The following is a 19,371-nucleotide window of genomic DNA, read 5'->3' as shown; positions in this document are numbered from 1 at the left end:
CAACAGGTGGCTCTCCTTTTAATAGTATGTTTTGCCAATTACAGGGCTGGTATAGGTGGTAGTAAGAGTGTGCATAAGGAAAGTCTTGCAGTGGGGAATGTCAGAGGGATAGGAGCCATAGGGTAGGGTGATGAATGCAGGAGGAGCATAGGGTCTGCAAGGATATTGTGGAGATTGGCACAGTGACAAAAGCTATTCTGAGTGTGGTGGACAAAATCTGAGACAGAGTGGATCTCATTTCAGGGCATGACAAAGCAACTGATCAATACGTTAAAGACCAGGATAATGCCGAGTGACAATTGGTGTGCTACATAGTTGACCTTTTGGAGGGATCAGCAGTATCAAGATTTGATCTGATGGCCTGGGAAATCTGCTTTTGAACTAGGCTGGTCAGGTAATCACATCCATTGAAGGCTGAGATGAGAATGGTGGTGTATTGCTGTAGAGTGTCTGCACCAAACAAATGTTTGCCTCGAATGCCAAGGCTGTATGAGAGGGAATGTTTGACATGGCAAGGATGGCAGTTGTCAAAATGTAAAGCACTGTTTTTTGTTAGTAGGATTAATGTGTACAAAAGTGTGTAACTTGCCTTGGTGAGGACGAGGTCAACATCAACAACAGTGGCATGGTTCTTGGAATAGGACCATGTGAAATTTAGTTGGGAGAAGGTACCATGGGCTGCACTCATAAGGATCCCATGAAAAGGTGGAGCCATCCTATTTACCATGGCTCCACCCCTGATCTGTTTGTATATCTGCCGTTCAAAGGTAAAGTAGTTGTTGGTAAGCATGAAGTTGATTAAGATGAGCAGGAAGAATGTCATAGGTTTCGAATTGGGCGGGTGTGGATAAGGAAATTTTCAGCAGCAGTCCCACCATGTACAGGGGGTTGTTGATATAGAGGGAGATGGCATCAGTCATGACAAGCAGGGTGTGTGGTAGGAGTGGGGCAGGCATGGATTTCAGACGGTCTAAGGAACGCTTGGTGTCTTTAATATAAGAGAGAAGTCCTCATACTATGGGTTACTAGTGCTGATCAAGTAAGGCAGATATACGTTCGATGGGTGCTTTGAAGCCAGCATCTATAGGATGGCCAGGATGATTGGGTTTGTGTATCTTAGGAAGAAGGTAAAAGGTGGGGGTGTGTGCTTTGGGTGGGGTGAGAAGTTCTATGGATTGAGTTGTTAGTCCTTGTGAAGGGCCTGAGGTTGGTCAAATACCACAGTGGTAGATCCTTTGTCTGCTGGGATGATGATGGAGTCATCAGCTCTTAGGGAATGCAAAGTCTGGTTTTCTGCAGAGGACAGGTTGGGGTCATGTCGTAGATACCTGAGGAAGGATTGTGAAGCAATGCTGGATGTGAGGAATTCTTGAAAGGCTCGTAAAGAATGATTTTGGGGTAGTGGTAGTGGATGAAATTAGGACTGTTTTATATATGGAACAGTAAGTTATTTTAATTAAGAATAAAAGCACAGCTGCTCATGTGTAGATGTAGCATAACTTATTTAATGTGGTCATATTTTGTAAAGATATAAAGTAACAAAATAAAAAGGTGTTGCCATAGTTGTAAGTAAAAGAGAGATAAATGTGATTAGAGGTGAAGAACCACTACTTAAAATGATAGCTCATCCAAATAAACTCGTATAACCACTACCATATATTTGCATCAGTGAATAAACTTTGCAGAACCAGTTTAAAACCTGAGTTAATATTATAAAACAAATTGTAGTGTAAAGTAAATGGCAATATTGTTAAGGACTTTTTTGTTGATTGACTTATTGATCAAATTACACTCTTTAGGAAAATATTTCTATAAGAGTGATGTATCGTACAAGGCACTTTGTGGTGATTGTGATTTTTAGATAAGTGTAGGGTACTGAAATACAGAAAAAACAGAACCTTTTTAAGAAATCTATGTTGCTTTCAGAAATGCTACACTTTCAGAAATTGTGTGGCATACTACATTTTCCATATTACTTTACAGTTCTGCAGAATTCAATATTAGTACAGCAGCTAGGGAAATACTTACCGTGTCGTATGAATTAATTCATTGTCAGGAAGGATTATGTTTGTCATATACATCACAGTAACTGTAAAAGAAGTGAGGCGATTCGTTAACGGAATTCGGTATTAACATTGAAATACAGAAAGGATAGATTGCTGCTCACTGTATAGAGGACGAATTGCGTCACAAACAGGCACAGCACAAAATTGTGCTGGAAGTATTTCAGCTTCTGGACAGAGACCTTCAGAAGTAGAAAACTCGCATGCATGCATGCACACACATTTAGACAACTGGCATATACACGGCCATAATCACCAGGTACTAAGGTCCGAAACCTGAAATACTTGTGCCATTATTTTTCATTGCATCTGCCTGCAATTGAGTGCCTCCTCTTTGTGGTGAGAAGCAATCTACCCTACCCTTTCCGTATTGTTGTTCCATCCCGGACATTCCATTGTTTGAAACACACTGAAAACACCGACCTGTACGGATCTGTTGCAAGGCTATCACAAAGTAAAATATTTCCTCATTTCTTCTCTTGGAGCAGATTGATCACTCACCATGAGTGCAACAACATGATTAATGAAAATACAGATGATTCCTAATGAAATCATCAGTCAGTCAAAGGATCTATTAGATTTAGTGGAATCTGTTACTATAATGCTGCGGTACTTAGCATAGAAGACAGCAGTGAATGAATGTTTCCTGCATTGACAGGAACAGACCGGAGTGTCTTACTTAAATATTGATTTGTCGGTGCATGTGAATGATAAATAATTAATATTTTGCTTCTGAATGACATGGAAAGTATTCTGGAGATTCTCTACAGCAGATGTCAAAAATAATAAGTAATTCAATCTAAGATTTCCATAGAGAACCTTAGCTTTCATATTGCACAGTGATAAGGGGATTTCTTCAACAGCTTTCTTAAATACAGTGCAATGATGGCGAAATCAAAATTTGTTGTATATAATGGATATGATTAAATCATTGAGTTGTATGCGAATTGCATTCAAAGTAGTCTATCTCATGAATATTAATTTCATAAACTAATAAATTCAATGGAGTGCAAGAAGATACGAACAGATGTAGTTCGTTCAGTGGGTGTAAATCCCCAGTTTGTTCTGGTTTTCGGAATTAAAAGGGCTTTGATATTTAAATATTGTTACCTATTTAGATATGTCACTGTACTAGAATATCCTGAGTGTATTACAAATACGAGAGAGAGTTATTTGGGGAAAAGTGTGCCTTCATGTTTTTATTTGGATGCTTGGTGAGATGGTAAGCAAGAATCCGTATGTCTCACATATTGACACATTTCGACAACACTGTAGTGAATGTCTCATTTCATTTCTACTGATTTTTAAAATATTTGCTATGGTTATTTATTTCAGACTTTAATTAAAGCATAATGTTAACATGTGTAAGTACTGGGCTCGTACAGTTAGTTGTTAATGACTTACTTTCTTTACATACTTTTGGTTCTTAGTAGTTGCACACTTACTGCCAGTGTGCACAATTGAAGCAATTAAATATTAATCCACATTTACTGCCCAACAAAACCTTTATCAACAGTTATCAGAGCACTTACTATTATTTTTTAATTTGTAAATGCATTGTATGATAGTTAACTTTAGTAATTGACATTCTGGTGTGTTAGAAATGAATTTCTTCATGGCCTTAATAGCTTAAAAATGGTCAACTTTGATTTGCCATTTTTAATCATGCATTAGCAGAAATAAATACCAAGCGGGAAAGCGCCGGTAGATAGGTACAATGAATAAAACACACACACACACACACACACACACACACACACACACACACACACACACACACACACACACACACACACACACACACACACCCACCCGTGTGTGTGTGTGTGTGTGTGTGTGTGTGTGTGTGTGTGTGTGTGGGCGCGCGCGAGTGTACACCTGTCCTTTTTTTCCCCCTAAGGGAAGTCTTTCCACTCCCGGGATTGGAATGACTCCTTACCCTCTCCCTTAAAACCCACATCCTTTCGTCTTTCCCTCTTCTTCCTGAAGAAGCAACCATCGGTTGCGAAAGCTAGTAATTCTGTGTGTGTGTTTGTGTGTTTTGTTCATGTGCCTGTCTGCCGGCGCTTTCCCGCTTGGTAAGTCTTGGAATCTTTGTTTTTAATATATTTTTTCCATGTGGAAGTTTCTTTCTATTTTATATATATACATATATATACTATTGTAACTAACAACGCAGGTAGACTTGATCACTGCCCAGAACCATAAAAATTGTGATAGCAAGTAGTAATTGGATTAAGTATTACAGTAAGTGTTATTGTTGTACAAAACAATCTTGTTTGTTTAGTTTGTAAATGACAATGAAGTGGTGAGAATTATTTTATTAGCATTGTGGCAAGTAAACCATTTTGTTTCAATTACTACGTAGTGCAGACATTTACAATGTACAACACATTATGAAATTATTTTTCTGGTGATTATATTAAATACATAGTCTCTCTCTCTCTCTCTCTCTCTCTCTCTCTCTCTCTCTCGAGCCACTGTGGCAGAGTGGCTCTAGGCGCTTCAGTCCGGAACTGCGTGACTACTACAGTCGCAGGTTCGAATCCTGCCTCAGGCATGGATGTGTGTGATGTCCTTAGGTTAGTTAGGTTTAAATAGTTCTAAGATCTAGGGGACTGATGACCTCAGATGTTAAGTCCCATAGTGCTCAGAGCCATTCAAACCATTTGGAGTGTCATTGTCATTTTCTTCCTAGTACTCGACTTCAATTTCAATATTCTGTACACCATTTCTTAGCATTTGCCACTCGAATTTTGATTCCATTCTTACTGTACTTTTGATCCCATGTTGTTATATTCAGTTATAAGTGTCTTGTGAATCTCCATTGTTACATTTGCTACTCCTTCTTTTGTTGGAAAGAAATGGCAGTTTCTTTGATCATCCTTACAGTTTTTTCGTTTCACGTAGTAAAAAGTGGCAGATCAGTTTCTATTTTCAATTGGTTTGCAGCATCCATTGCATCATTTGTTGAAAATCCTCATAATATTTCACTTATTAGCAAGAACAGCTAGTTGGTTCTGAAATCATTTGTCCAATTATTTGACGAAGCTTTTAGTGAAGTGTTTATGGTGTAAGTATGTTGAATTTAATCTGCAGGGCACATTATACTCCTGAGTTTGAAACATTTACTTTGATAAGATTTGTATCCGTTACTAATCAGTGTCAACACTTGGCTTTTGTATAACAAAATGCATTGTGTGCAACTTATATTCGGTTGACAGACAAAAGCAATTTTTAACTTTTAGATGTAGAATGTTGCAACAGTGTCAAGAAGCCAGAAAATAAAAATTCCTCATATTTAGAGGGCCATGGAAACTGGACTTCTCAAAAATAGTCGGCCATACTATGGTTAGGAATAGTTATATTTTCAGAACTTGTATTTCATTATCTTAAAATAGAGATAAGATTTGCTTCTGAACGAAAAAGTGGTAACAATAGTTGTCACATCACCAGCTTAACGCAATAACTAAATTAATTTTATCTCTGTTAAACACAGGAATTTGTTGAGGTGCCAAATGTCCTTAATTTGCAAAACTCGCATGTTTTCTATTTGTTACTTTTATTTTCAACAGTAGTTAGTGTAGCTTGTTTTGGCAACACTACCATTTTCAGGTGCCTGTATGGTCGTGTTATATTATGATGTACAGTAAATGTACATTTTGACACACACACACACACACACACACACACACACACACACACACTACTGCTGGATGAATTGTCTGGCATAGTGGAAATTTTGTTTACGGGGCACTGTGTAGAGGCTACGACTAAAATTCAGGGACAACATTGGGTAACTGAATATCATCACTCCATATAACTTACAAGATTTCATTACAAGCATGCAGGAAAGTTTGAAAGATGTGTGAGTGTTACCTGCTCCATATCCATTTGGGTTCTGGGAGTGACACATTGTCACAGTGATAGGAGCTGCAAGCTACCACGCTGCCCAGTCTGCCCAGCTGCAGCATTGGTATGACACAGTCTGCCTGGCCGCAACAGACTCGAGCATGAGCTGCCAGACTCCAGCACCCATTCAGTGTGAGCTACATTTTCTGTTTGACCTCCTGCATTTCCCTCCACACTCCTCAAACATTAATTTGATCCTAAGGAATCTGTCCATATCAGCTTTATATCTTATACAGCCTGCATTGCAGGCCGTTTAAGCAGTTTGCAGCATTTCAAGCCAATCCCTTGTAGCTGTAGCTCGCACTGGCCTGACAGTGCAGTAGCGGTGGCTTTATGCAAGTCCGAGGAGTTATTGTAATTCTGTCAGTAATTGACTGTAATTTTGAGAAAAAGGGGCTGTCACTGACTACTGTCAGATACTCCACACAGTTAGTGACACTAGAACCTGTCTGTAGCTGGATCTGTGTTACTAGTGGAAAAACAGATAATATTTATAGGGAAGAGTGATTGAAGTATATTTTATACATATGTTTGTTCCTTTATACCTCTTTCATCTAGGTACTGCAATTGAAGATTTTGTGATCTGAGACCCTGTATTCATTTTATTACATACCATTGCATTTGCACAGCTGTCTGTATTTTGGTGACAGTAAACATGCCCCATATCAAGTAATACTCATGAAAAATAGTAATTAAAAGTTCTATCTTACTGTGAACAAGTTAATTAATACAGTCTGCAGTTTAGTGAATGCTGAGTTCATGTTTTCAATGGAAATAACCAGCATTTTACATTGTATCATACACCTGAAGCACTAACCTGTAGGCCTAATTTTTGTGTCTTGCAAATAACAAAAATCAGTGTAGTGTAAAGTGTGTTAACTTAATTCTGCTTTTAAATGTTTAGTCCATGTTGCAATGCATGATAAGTATGGATGTTTCCTTAGGTAGTCAGACAGAGCATTGTAAGTTTAGATTGTGGGTTGGAGTTCCACTTTGGCAGTTGTAGTGGGAAATTGAATGGGTGATCAGTGAGGCTGTCCCAAGAAGCTGTAGGCTTTGCAAAAAAGACAAGAGAATCATTGTACATGAAACAAAGATTTGTGCTCTTCAGGCTGAATTAGATAAAGTGAAATTTGAACTGAGTAAGTTGGAGGAGGGAAAATATTGGGAACTAGTTGAAGGGAAAACATCTCTTCAACTTCAAATACGTTACAGTTTACAGTATCTAATAAGCTTGACTTGTTGCCTGAAGTAGGAGGGGGGAAAGCTTCATCCAGCGATAAGTTATAGGTCACAGTAGGTCACAGCAGACTTATATCAAAGGAATTAAGTGTAGGTCGGCAATAAGAGATTAGGAAGGACGTTTAGCTGCCAGGAAGCAACTGTGGCTGGGGTGTCGGTCAAATGGTACAGGACAAATTAGGAACAGAGTACCAGTTCACAAGTATTGTGAAACAAAGTGGTGGCCTTAGCTGGGTGACGCATTTGTGTGTGGATTTTGATAGAGGCTCAGGTGACCGTAGAAGGCGGAGCAGGAAACAGCCTGGGTGAAGACAGAAATTGCAGCATTTAGGATGACATGGATGGAATAGGAATAGCAACTTCACAGAAAAGTGAGAGTTTTGTGGAGGTCCTGCAGTGTCATGATCAGCCTTGGATTATACAGCTGTGAGCTGTGTGAACACAGAGTGAGCAGGCTGCTGTTGAATGAAATGACATCTCATATGAGTACAGTGCCTGTTGCTACAATTGGGAGATGTGGTTATATTAGACGTTGTCTACACCTGAATTGGGGGATGGAGGATAGGTTGCCTGAACTTCTTGCAGAAAATGTGTGTGAACCACCGTCACATGGATGGGTAGATTTTTTTGTGTTAGTTGGGAATCAGGCTCAATGTTGTGAAAGAATTTAAAACAGAAGAAGAGCCCCACAAAATGCTCAAAAAACCACAGAAAACTAAGGTTAGCTTACACCATCAGAATATTAGATGATTGAGTAATAAGGTAGAACAGCTTCTTGCCTGTTTAGAAAATTTAGAGATCTCTGAAAAGATAGGCATTCTGTGCCAGCACATGACTAAAAGATTGGAGAAATTAACTATAAAAGATTACACTCGAGTAACTTACCCATGTAGAACTAACATGGAAAGAGGAATAGTTGTCACATTCATAAATTCAAAAACATCAAGACAAGTAGATTTTGTAGTGGTCAGCACATAGAAGTGTGTGCTTGAGAATTAATACCGAATTGCCATATTTATATCCCCAGAATTGCCATCTCTCTATCTACACTGGCAAATTCGGAACTGTCTGAGGAATATGGAGTCTCTACTGTGATGTCGGACAGCAGCAAGCAATTAATAGTCTGTGGTGATTTCAATGAATATTTTTTAAAGGATTCTGGTAAGAAAAATTCTGGAAACCTATTAGATTCGTGCAATCTGATTTCAGTAAAGGCAGTAGGACCCAAATAAATAATGTTCTCTTCAGTGAAGCTCAAAACAAGAAAATAATTCTGTGCCCAGTAGCAAATGCTCTCTGTTTATGATGCATAGTTAGTTAGGATAAACAAGATAATGTCTTATGGATACTCCTCAGTGGAAATTAGTTGGAATAATCGATGATTCCAGGACAAATATTGTTACAAATTTTCAGAACTTTGTGAAACAGCTTTGGTTGAAAACTCAAATGTGTCACAACTTTTCGTTGTTCCTGCCTGAAACTCAGTGTCTCATCTTCACAGTGAGTAGCAATCTCTCCTTTTCATAATATTGCTGATATTCCAACCTGTAGTTTCAACTTTTTAATCCATTCCATGATAAATTCATATCATTATTTGAAATTAGCTTGTAACGTAAGTTATCAGAAAGGACATTAACCGACATACAAAAATCATGGATCACTAGATGGATTAAAGTATCTCGTGGAAGGAAAAGGGAATCATATCTGTTGCCAAGAACAAGTAAAGGCCCTGCAGTAGTTGCACACTACAAAAGATATTCAGAATTACTTAGAAAAATTATTAAAAAAATAAAGGAACATGCACATTATGCCGGAAATTAGTAATTCTGACTACAGGCATATGACTATATGGAATGTAGTAAAATGAGATAAGGATTACATCACTATTAGTTTAAATGGAAGGGCTATAAATGACCTGTCACAGGTAGCCAGTTTGTTTAATAATCATTGTTAGATGTAGTATAGGGGCAAACAGTTAAAGAGAAAAATCCAGAGTATGTTCAGCAGCTAACTTACATAGAAAGAAACTTCTACATGGGAAAAATATATTAAAAACAAAGATTCCAAGACTTACCAAGCGGGAAAGCGCCGGCAGACAGGTACATGAACAAAACACACAAACACACACACACACAATTACGAGCTTTCGCAACTGGCAGTTGCTTCGTCAGGAAAGAGGGAAGGAGAGGGAAAAATGAAAGGATGTGGGTTTTAAGGGAGAGGGTAAGGAGTCATTCCAATCCCGGGAGCGGAAAGACTTCCCTTAGGGGAAAAAAAGGACAGGTGTACACTCGCGTGCACACACACACACACACACACACACACACACACACACACACACACACACATCCATCCGCACAGACACAGACACAAGCAGCTCCTGACGAAGCAACTGCCAGTTGCGAAAGCTCGTAATTCTGTGTGTGTGTTTGTGTGTTTCGTTCATGTACCTGTCTGCCGGCGCTTTCCCGCTTGGTAAGTCTTGGAATCTTTGTTTTTAATATATTTTTCCCATGTGGAAGTTTCTTTCTATTTTATGTACATCATCATTAATTTGAACCCAACAATTACGTTTGTTATTGTCTCTGTTTGCATTTCGAAACCTTCTCTATCGTCTTACTTTCTCTTTTCGTTTGTACAAGAAGTTTCACTTGGTATTCATCTTCCATTTTTCCGTAATCTACCATACATTTTATCCTGCCTAATTATACTCAATAATACGTAATTTACTTCCAAACCATAACCTAAAATTTTCAACGCTTTCAACATAACCGCTGCTATAAAATCCATTGTTCCAAGTTTACAAACATTTCGTGTAAACTCGTGAATACTATTTCACAGCTTCAGTTCCTTTCACCCATTACACAACCATCTCAGTTTTTTTTCCAACAACTTTCGTTTTATTTCCATTCCCGTTTTTCCCACAAAACCGATCATTTTTTAGCAGCTTCCCACAGGTTTACACGTTATTATTTCTTCATCAAACAATTGTTAGCCTCATCATCATAACCTGCCAGTACATAACCAGTCCTTTGAATACTTTTATACACATATTCTTCGAGATTTTATCCGAAAATTTTTTTCGAATTTTATTTTTTCGCAAATTATTTTTTCGAAACTTTTTTCGAAAAATTTTTTTTCGAAATTTTCTTGAATTTCCCCACCCTTTAACGTGATCTGGAGACAACATAACTACCCAACCTTTGCACCCATTGTTGTTCACCAACCTAAGTTCAGCACATGATCAACATAGCTCATCTCAAACCAACACTTTTTCGACTTTTTTCACACCTTTATCTCTCCCTATATAAATCTCTCTTTACTCTCACTTTAACCTCATATTACCCTTTGCACCTACTAATACCATTGGTCTGCTTGTGTCTGTGTATGTGCGGATGGATGTGTGTGTGTGTGTGTGTGTGTGTGTGTGTGTGTGTGTGTGTGTGTGTGTGTGCGCACGCGCGCGAGTGTACACCTGTCCTTTTTTTCCCCAAAGGGAAGTCTTTCCGCTCCCGGGATTGGAATGACTCCTTACCCTCTCCCTTAAAACACACATCCTTTCGTCTTTCCCTCTCCTTCCTGAAGAAGCAACCATCGGTTGCGAAAGCTAGTAATTCTGTGTGTGTGTTTTGCCCACACACACACACACACACACACACACACACACACACACACACATATATATATATATATATCCATCCGCACATACACAGACACAAGCATTCATATATATTCTCTCAAAAATAAAAGCTGATCTGGATTTGATTGTGTTCCAGTAGAGTTCTAAAGGGTTGTTTCCATATTAAGCACAGTATTTTCTGATATATGTAAGTTGTAATTCATCAGTCACCAGTGCAGTTTTCCAGATAGTTTCAGATATGCCCTTGTTAACCCCTGCCCCCTAATAAGAGAGACGTTAGGGGGGATGTCACTAACAACCACCTTGTTTCCCTACAGATAGAATTTTCCAAAATTTTTGATGTTATGTATTGTAGAATAGTGTTCCACCAAAGTGAGAATAATATCCTCAATAACTCAGTTTTTATTTCAGAAGAGTTGAACTGAGAATGACATTCACACATTCACTTGCAAAATTTTGCTAGCATTAAATAAAATAGCACACGCTAGTATTTTTTTGTGGTCTATTCATTTGACTTCGTGAATTACAATACTCTCCTGGATAAACTTAAGTTTTATGGAATTTCTGCTATAGCAAACAAGTGGATATCATATTCAACTGAAATAGAGCAGAAAGTTATGAGCAATAATTCAACCAATGTAAGTGTGGGAGGATCTTATGGCTGGTGAGAAAGAACATATGGGGGTACCACATGGCTCAATCTTTGATCCACTATTGTTTTCAAAATATGTAAGTGACCTTGTGTCTAACGACAACAAGCAGAATTAGTGTAGTGTCACCGCCAGACACCACACTTGCTAGGTGGTAGCCTTTAAATCGGCTGCGGTCCGGTAGTATACATCGGACCCGCGTGTCGCCACTATCAGTAATTGCAGACTGAGCGCCGCCACACGGCAGGTCTAGAGAGACTTCCTAGCACTCGCCCCAGTTGTACAGCTGACTTTGCTAGCGATGGTTCACTGAATAAATACGCTCTCATTTGCCGAGATGATAGTTAGCATAGCCTTCAGCTACGGTATTTGCTACGACCTAGCCAGGTGCCATTATCAGTTATTATTGCTATTGAATCATTTACTGTCACGAGCGACGTGCATCATTAATGGATTAAAGTTATGTATTCCACCAGCTACGTCCGTTGTTTCTAAATTCTAATTTCCTGGTCCGGTTCCAGACCTCACGCTAGCCTGCGTGAGCTAAAACACGTGCCTTTCGGCCTCCTCTAGGAACACGGTGTTGGCTCTCCTGCCAACCATGACAATTAGTTAGTTTTGCAGATGTCACTAGTATTGAAATAGATTCAGATGTATGTAAAGCAACAGAAGAAATGGTAAATAATGTTCTTAAAAGTATTATTGAGTGGTTTTCTGCAAATAGTATCTGTAATTGTCAAAAATGTATAACAAATTCAGCTCTGCACATCTAGCGGTACTTGACCAACGATAAGTGTAACACAGTGAGGAAATAATAAATAGTGTGGAAACGTCAAAACTTTTGGGTGTTCATATTGATGAGAGTTGGAGCTCTTAAAACAACTTGGGTCAGTCACATTTGCACTTAAGTCGTTGCAAATCTCGGGGGTGACAGATCAGTAAGTTGACATATTTTCATTTAATAATGTTAAATGGAATATTGTTCTGGGGTAATTAAAGTTTAAGGAAGAACATGTTCATTGCTCAAAAATGTGGTGTAAGAATCATATATGGTTCTCACCCACAAAAATTTTGTAAACATCTGTTTAATAAGTTATATTTTGACTACTGCCTCAGAGTATATTTATTTTCTAATGAAATTTGTTGTATATAATCCACTGCAGTTTGGAAGGAACCATGAGATATGTAATTGCAGTACCAGAAGGAAAAAAGACAATCATTACTCCATTGTAAGATTGTCTTTAGCACAAAAAGGGGTGTGACCAATTTTTTTTTGCCCAATGATATAAAATGTCTGACAGCAGCAGAGTTCACTTCAAATAGAAACTGAAAAAAATTCATCATGACAACTCGTCCTATTCTGTAATGTGTGAAAGATGATCAGTAGGTATTGTTAATAACAGTACTAAAGAAGCAAAGAAAGAAAAAGTAGATGATCAGCATACAGCAATTTTCACAAATGAATGTGTTGTGTGAATGTAAAATGACTCATTCGACATAATTATGATTAATCATACAAATGATGCAAGGAACATGAAACTAACCAACCATGTGACTTCGGAGAGTATGTGTAGTATTGAGCATTGAGCTGTGTAGTTGTAGCCCTGAAACAGGACGGCAAAATGATTGGTTCCTGAAGTTCTCATTCTCACAATTTGGTGAACACATTGAACAATGCAAATAAGACATATTGTGCTTAATGTATTCAAAATCAACTACTTAATGGAAAGCCACTCTTTCTCGTTGTCATCTCCTCCACCTGTGGTAGGAGCGGTATCTCATTACCACAGTATTTCATACAAATGAGTCATGTGGATACCAGATTTGGTTGAAATTGCTCCTGGTGTTCCTGGTTTTTGCTCTTATGTAACCTTTTTTTACTCCACTCAGACCCCCCAGCTGTAGGAGCACCAGAGGTTTGTCACAGTAAATTTCTCCAGGTAGTAAGTGATACATGTGCCAATTTAAGGAGAAATTCCTCCAGCCAATGTAGAGGTAATTTCGTTGTCTTTCCACTTTTCCTGGCCACAGCTCTAGAGGTGATAAATCACTGCGACTATCATCAAGAGGTCAAGTGACCCTGGAAACTGTGGATTCGATTCCAATATCGATCATTATGAAATTTATTGCATGTCATATCTTCTCATCCACCTGCCACCACACCCTCCAACCCACGAGTAGTTGATATATATTACCCCACATTCATTTTATACAAATGAGGAGTCGCTTATACACAAAATTTGATTGAAATTGTTTGTAATTCCTGATTTAAGCTTCTATGGTAACCCATTTTTGTTTCTGTTATCCTTCATATGTGTGCACACAACTACTCAACAAAGGTTCATCGTAATAGGACAAATGGTATCTCAACGCACAGGTGATGAACAAAAAAACATAGATACATTCATTTGTATTTTGTACGATCTGCTTCAGATTATCTGTGTGTTATGAGAAAAAAGGTATTTTAATGAAATGGAAATATTCATTAGTGCTGAAGTACATAGATGCTAAATGTTGAAGAGAAATAATGCAAATTTCTTCAAAACTTTCTCCATGTTTGCATTCTTTTTCTATTAATGGGAAAATAGTCAATCACTAGTACCTATTTGAAACAAATCTCAACAAACAGTATAACATGTATATTCATATGTGTGACCTCTCACCGTCTCACCTCACAGACGTCGGGCCCGGTGGTCTGGTGGTAAAGAGTGTGACTAGAAAGGGTCTCTGGGTCAAATCACAGCTGGACTGTGGAAATTTTCACTCTGCCTGTAATCTAACCTTCACTTCTCAATGATGTGAAGAGTTGTTAGAAATACCAAATGGTTCAGAGTCAAAGTTGCTGTACGTCCCTTCCCTTGGTAGTATAACTGGGTTTGTATTAAAGGCATGATGCACGTCACAGAAGTGGCATCCAATTGAAAGACTTGCAGTCAGCCGTCGAGCCACACACTGTTGTTATTGCATAGTTGACACCCACCAGACATGTGAAATTTGAAATATCCATTCACTACACAATATAATGTAATAACACAAATACGGCGATAAGTTTTAAAAACTGCCCAGTGTGAATTGTTGTAAGGAGAAGAAAACAAAATTAAAGTTATATACAGCACATGAATCCACACAAAACCAATTATGTGATGTACTAAAATTATACCGGAAGGAATGACTGGTATAAAAAGAAGCAGAAGTAACTGTCAGTGGTCAGTGAATTGCCAGATTTCTATGCTTGAGATATTTAGGAATTTTTTGTGGTGGTTATGCAAAGGTAGAGAAATGTGTGGTATTTGCAACATGGGTACATTTACTGTTTGTTGTCCAGTAACAAATGTTTATTTTTGGAATATAGTATAGTATACCTCTTTCACTCTACACTGAAGTGTGAAGTTCCACGAAACTTTTGGACAGATTCCATCTCTTTACTATCCAACTTTATCTCTTACCTGTTCTTGAAACATTCTTATCAAATGAGCTGTCGTAGTGTGCATTAAGACCTGACTGTGCTTCAGCCAGTCGTTACCTCTCCTCCTGTGCAATCTCTGCAGAGACTTGCATGTTGTAAAGTAATGCAATGCAGCTGTTTGAGCTCGACTGTTGACAAATATAAGCACTGCAGAAAAAAAAAGTCACTACTGTTGTTTATTTCAAGACCTAATTCTGTTCTTACCCAAAAATTCACTCTGTGCGTATGCTTTTTAAAAAATTGTTGACTTTGGCAAGATGCTTGCACTCCCCAGCAATTTTTGTTAATTTTCAGTGACTGCTAAGTTGGCGATTTGAAATAATTATTCCATTTTATATAGACTTGGCTTTGGAATATTTTTCCTACAGTTTAATGGCAAACTTTTCCAATTTTCATTACCACAAGGATCTCCCATATTTGTAGGATGATCAGTATCATAAATATTATTCGATCTTGGTAATTTTTTACTATAGTCCCATTTCTACAACATGGAGTGGGTAAATGCTGTGATAATTCCTTTACAACATTCATGTTAATTTCCCCTTTATTTGTTATATGTGGGAATTGCTCTAATGCTGCACTTAAAGGGAGATAATTGTTATAAGAGCATCATACTCACAAGAAACTACATGTCTCTCAGGACATCTGTGGACACAATATGTGTGAAAGGTTGGGTGCCGGTAGGTCAGGTACAGGATGCAGTAAGTATGTGGTAGAACAAAAAATGCTGCTGTTGGTGTATTTCACCCTGAAAATAATTTTTATACTGCTAAAAATTACCAGTGAGTACACTGCATGGAATAGTTGTAGGTTTGCTGCATATCACACCCATTGGCATATTTTGCATGAAAGCTCTTCTTTTTTTTTCCAGTGAGACTTGGCGTACCTTAGAGTTGCTCACTCTCCATCACTACCTTGTATTCAATCATTTTTTTAGCGCTGCAGCCTTCCATTGAATTTTTGTTGAACATATTCTTTGCAGCAGCATATTACATGCTGATAATTCTGCAGATGAGCATGCTGATACAAATTTGTCAAATTCAGTATTCAGTTACCAAAAAAGGCAGTTTACCAAAAGTTTGAGTTGTCACCTTTGTTCAAATATGAAAATATGGAAAAATCAGTTCCATGAAAGAAATCTGATTGTTAAAGCTTTAATATATGTAGCAGTACAAAATAAATGTTTTAGTACCTGTCATGTTTAAAAGTTTGGTTTGAGTCAGCCATATATTTAGATGTAATGACTCATTTGACTGGTTTTGTTGTTTGGAATTGGAGTGCAGTGTTTCAGGTGAACAGATTTTTGTAAGTACAGTAACAACAAGGGAAAAAAAATCTTCTGTTCGGTATGTGGAAACACAGGACCTTCAGTCATGATTAGAGGGGAAAGTCACTGTTGTTGACTGCAAGATGAGAGATAAGTGAAAACTTATCATTCATCATATGCAGAAATTGTTACTTTATGTTAATGTTCACCACAATCTATGCCTGATTTGCAACTGCTCATTTTTAAACAAATTTTTTATGCAGTTAGGAAAGATCCTATCTACAGTAAAGCTTGTATTGAATTTAATAACGTATCACGTCATCCACACCTTTGTATACATAAACAATTTCTTTTCTCATATTGAAGGGCACAGTCATTTTGCTTCAAAACATTTGTGTGTGTAAAAATCTATCTTCCTTTCCTGGCTTTCTCTTTTATGGGCAAATTGCAGATTTCCGTGCCACTTTCAGGTCATATTGTATTAGTTCATTTCTTTTGGATTAGGTTTTCTATTTCTCATTTCACTGATCTTAACTTTACAAATTTTTACATGTGCCTGACATCTCATTTAAAGTTACCCATGGTGTCCTTTTACAGCCACAACAGAAAGAATTTGCCTGATAACAGGTACTGTGGATGCCATTATGCTTGTTCTCATCTTCATCATGGAAAAAATCAGGGAGAAACCAGATCTGAATGCTAAACAGGCTATAGATTTTGACAGTAAAACAGCTGCTGAGCGTGACAAGCAGGTAAATTTTCAGGTAATAAGTAACAGGTCTAACTCTATCCATACGAAGACTCATTCATCAACCATTGGCTTTACCATTGCCTCTCAAGCCCAGTGGCATTTAAAAATGCAAATGCACTTTTCCTATCATTATCTTTGCATATAACTCCCAGAAAAAATTGTTTTTCTGGAGTTTTGGCACTTTCATTTCTAATATCATAACATGCAGACATAGTAGTTGATTCTCAGACATGGAGATCTGTCACCACAAAAAGTGAAGAAAAAAATCCATGTGCATTGTTGCATACCTTTGTGTTGTAATATGAATATACTGGCATTTACTGCATCATCATTGTTTTACAGTCTTAAAATTTCTTTAAGTGTGGAGACACCCTGTTTCAAAGGTGTAATTCTGTAATTGTGCTGAATTCCTGCAACATGTTGAGTTTTTCCTTTTATTTTCTCTGCTGAGATTTATTTTTTGTCAGCATCTCGGTGACCTGTGCTAGTACACGTATGTTGATATGTCTCTCATAAACTGTGTGTGTCAGAATAGTTGTTTCCCCATACACCCTTTTTATGAGGGAGCACAAAATGGTCCTTGTTGTGGTTGATGAACTAGTCTGGCATATGCTAATGCCTTAGATGTACTTAGTTGATAGTTTTAAACATTTGTGTTCCTGGATGTGGAACTGAAGTAATACTGTATTGTGAAGAATGATGAAAACTATATTAGTACAAGTATTTTGATATAAATTTCATTAACCGTTACTGGAATTGCTTTATGAGGAAGCTTGAAATACATGATGATAGCTGTTTGTATTATGCCTTTGTAATAATGCTCAGGTATATAATGTTGGCATGAATTGAAGTATGAAGTTCCCGTGTTTTTGTCCGGAAATTCAGTGCTTTCATTAGTTGTCTGTACAGTCAAAAAGATATAGTAACTTTTCATAGTTAAACGTGGAGGGTATTGTGCTCTGTTTGTTATGAGCAAAGCTTTTTTTAATTTGGTTGATATCACGAATAACACAAAATCTGTGCACTATGTATCAAATTTGTTGTTTGCATCGTCCTTGGGTAACTTGGATATTACAGTGTACTATGTAGTTAGTGCTACTGAAGTTGGCTTGTAGTTTTGCATTGAATAGATGTGCACAATGGTTCTTAAATTAGTTCTAATCTGACATTGGTGTTAGATAAAACATTCATGCAGTAAAGTGACCCCCGCCCCCTCCCCCCTTGCAGAACTTACTCTTAATGCATAATTCGTGTGAGCACTATTTTTAATAAATTGATTGTAAGTGCTTAGATCACAAATGACATTTGGTGGTTACTGATGGCTGACATCTTTTATTTATCAATCATGTATTTTGGCTTCCTCATAAAGCAATTCCAGTATTGTTTATGAAATTTGTGTAAAGATACTTGTTCTAATATTTTTTAATCATCCTACAGATGATGATGGTGATATGTAATGGTAGCTTGCATTTTAAATTTTTTTTTTATGATGACTTCAGAAAGTACTATAGGAAAGCTATTGCAAAAGCATTAAATCATTAAACGCATTGGCGGGAGGCGGAATTTTAGATTCTAATTCAAAACTAAAGAATCAAAAGTAGTCGTGGAAGTTGTCCAGTGTGTATTTTAGGAGCATAGAAAATGGTTTCTACGCAGTAATATATGGCACAGAAAAGAGAAATTGGCAGCTAGAGCAAGATGAAAGGTACAAAACTTCCAAAATGAGGATGGATGGAAGCAGGGAGAGTGTAATCCTGAGAAAGATCTCTCATAAACATTCAGTGGCATCTGTATTGTAGGCAGAACTTTCCCATATGCAATCCAGTTGAAGCACATAATTGAAACTGACACACACACAGCACCTGTGTTTTTGTTGAAGTCTGTATCACTAAACCACTGTACCAGAACCCAGTCACAGTTGCATATCTAACAGCTTCCAGAGTAAATAAAAATTAGATTTTCAATATTTCACCTAATGTAAAAATTTAAAATGCTGTCATAAGAGGTATAATCTTAAGTTAGAAGTTTAGTGCATAGAGACAGATATCACAATTAGAAACCGTGTGTTTGTCTTGAATCAGCGTAAATTATGGAGCACAAATAAATAGCCGTACTATACATGCAGTATTTGAGAATGGGAGCACTTACCAACTGACTTCCAATAAACTGGAAGCAAAATTTCAGACCACCTATGAATTTTTTTCTTGCTTGGCTGCTTAAAGGCAATTATTTAATACATTAACTCATTTGTAAAGTAATCAGGCATTTGAAACTGTTTGATACATGAGTTTAAGGAATTAAGGGTTTGTTTATTGGTACCAACATATTTGGCAATTTGTGACTAAGGCACTACTAAATTTTTCTTGTGGCTAATAGCAAT

At 37.5% G+C, this 19,371-nt stretch overlaps 1 protein-coding gene across 4 annotated transcripts in view; it reads left to right on the top strand.

Annotated features, from left to right (window-relative positions):
- Positions 1 to 19,371, top strand: part of LOC126365825 (RNA-binding protein Pasilla) — a 76,623-nt gene that overhangs the window by 23,939 nt on the left and 33,313 nt on the right. For 2 of the 4 annotated variants that reach the window (XM_050008446.1, XM_050008448.1), the window contains exon 3: positions 16,838 to 16,992. In XM_050008446.1, coding sequence (XP_049864403.1) covers positions 16,838 to 16,992 — 155 coding nt within the window. Of the gene's footprint in view, positions 1 to 16,837; positions 17,005 to 19,371 lie in introns of all 4 variants that reach the window. The other 2 variants (XM_050008445.1, XM_050008447.1) reach the window with 1 other exon arrangement.

The sequence above is a fragment of the Schistocerca gregaria genome, chromosome 4, assembly GCF_023897955.1.
Source record: "Schistocerca gregaria isolate iqSchGreg1 chromosome 4, iqSchGreg1.2, whole genome shotgun sequence".
In the NCBI taxonomy this organism is placed as follows: domain Eukaryota; kingdom Metazoa; phylum Arthropoda; class Insecta; order Orthoptera; family Acrididae; genus Schistocerca; species Schistocerca gregaria.
The sequence above is the reverse complement of the archived record's forward strand: the minus strand, read 5'-3'. Positions and strand labels throughout refer to the sequence as shown.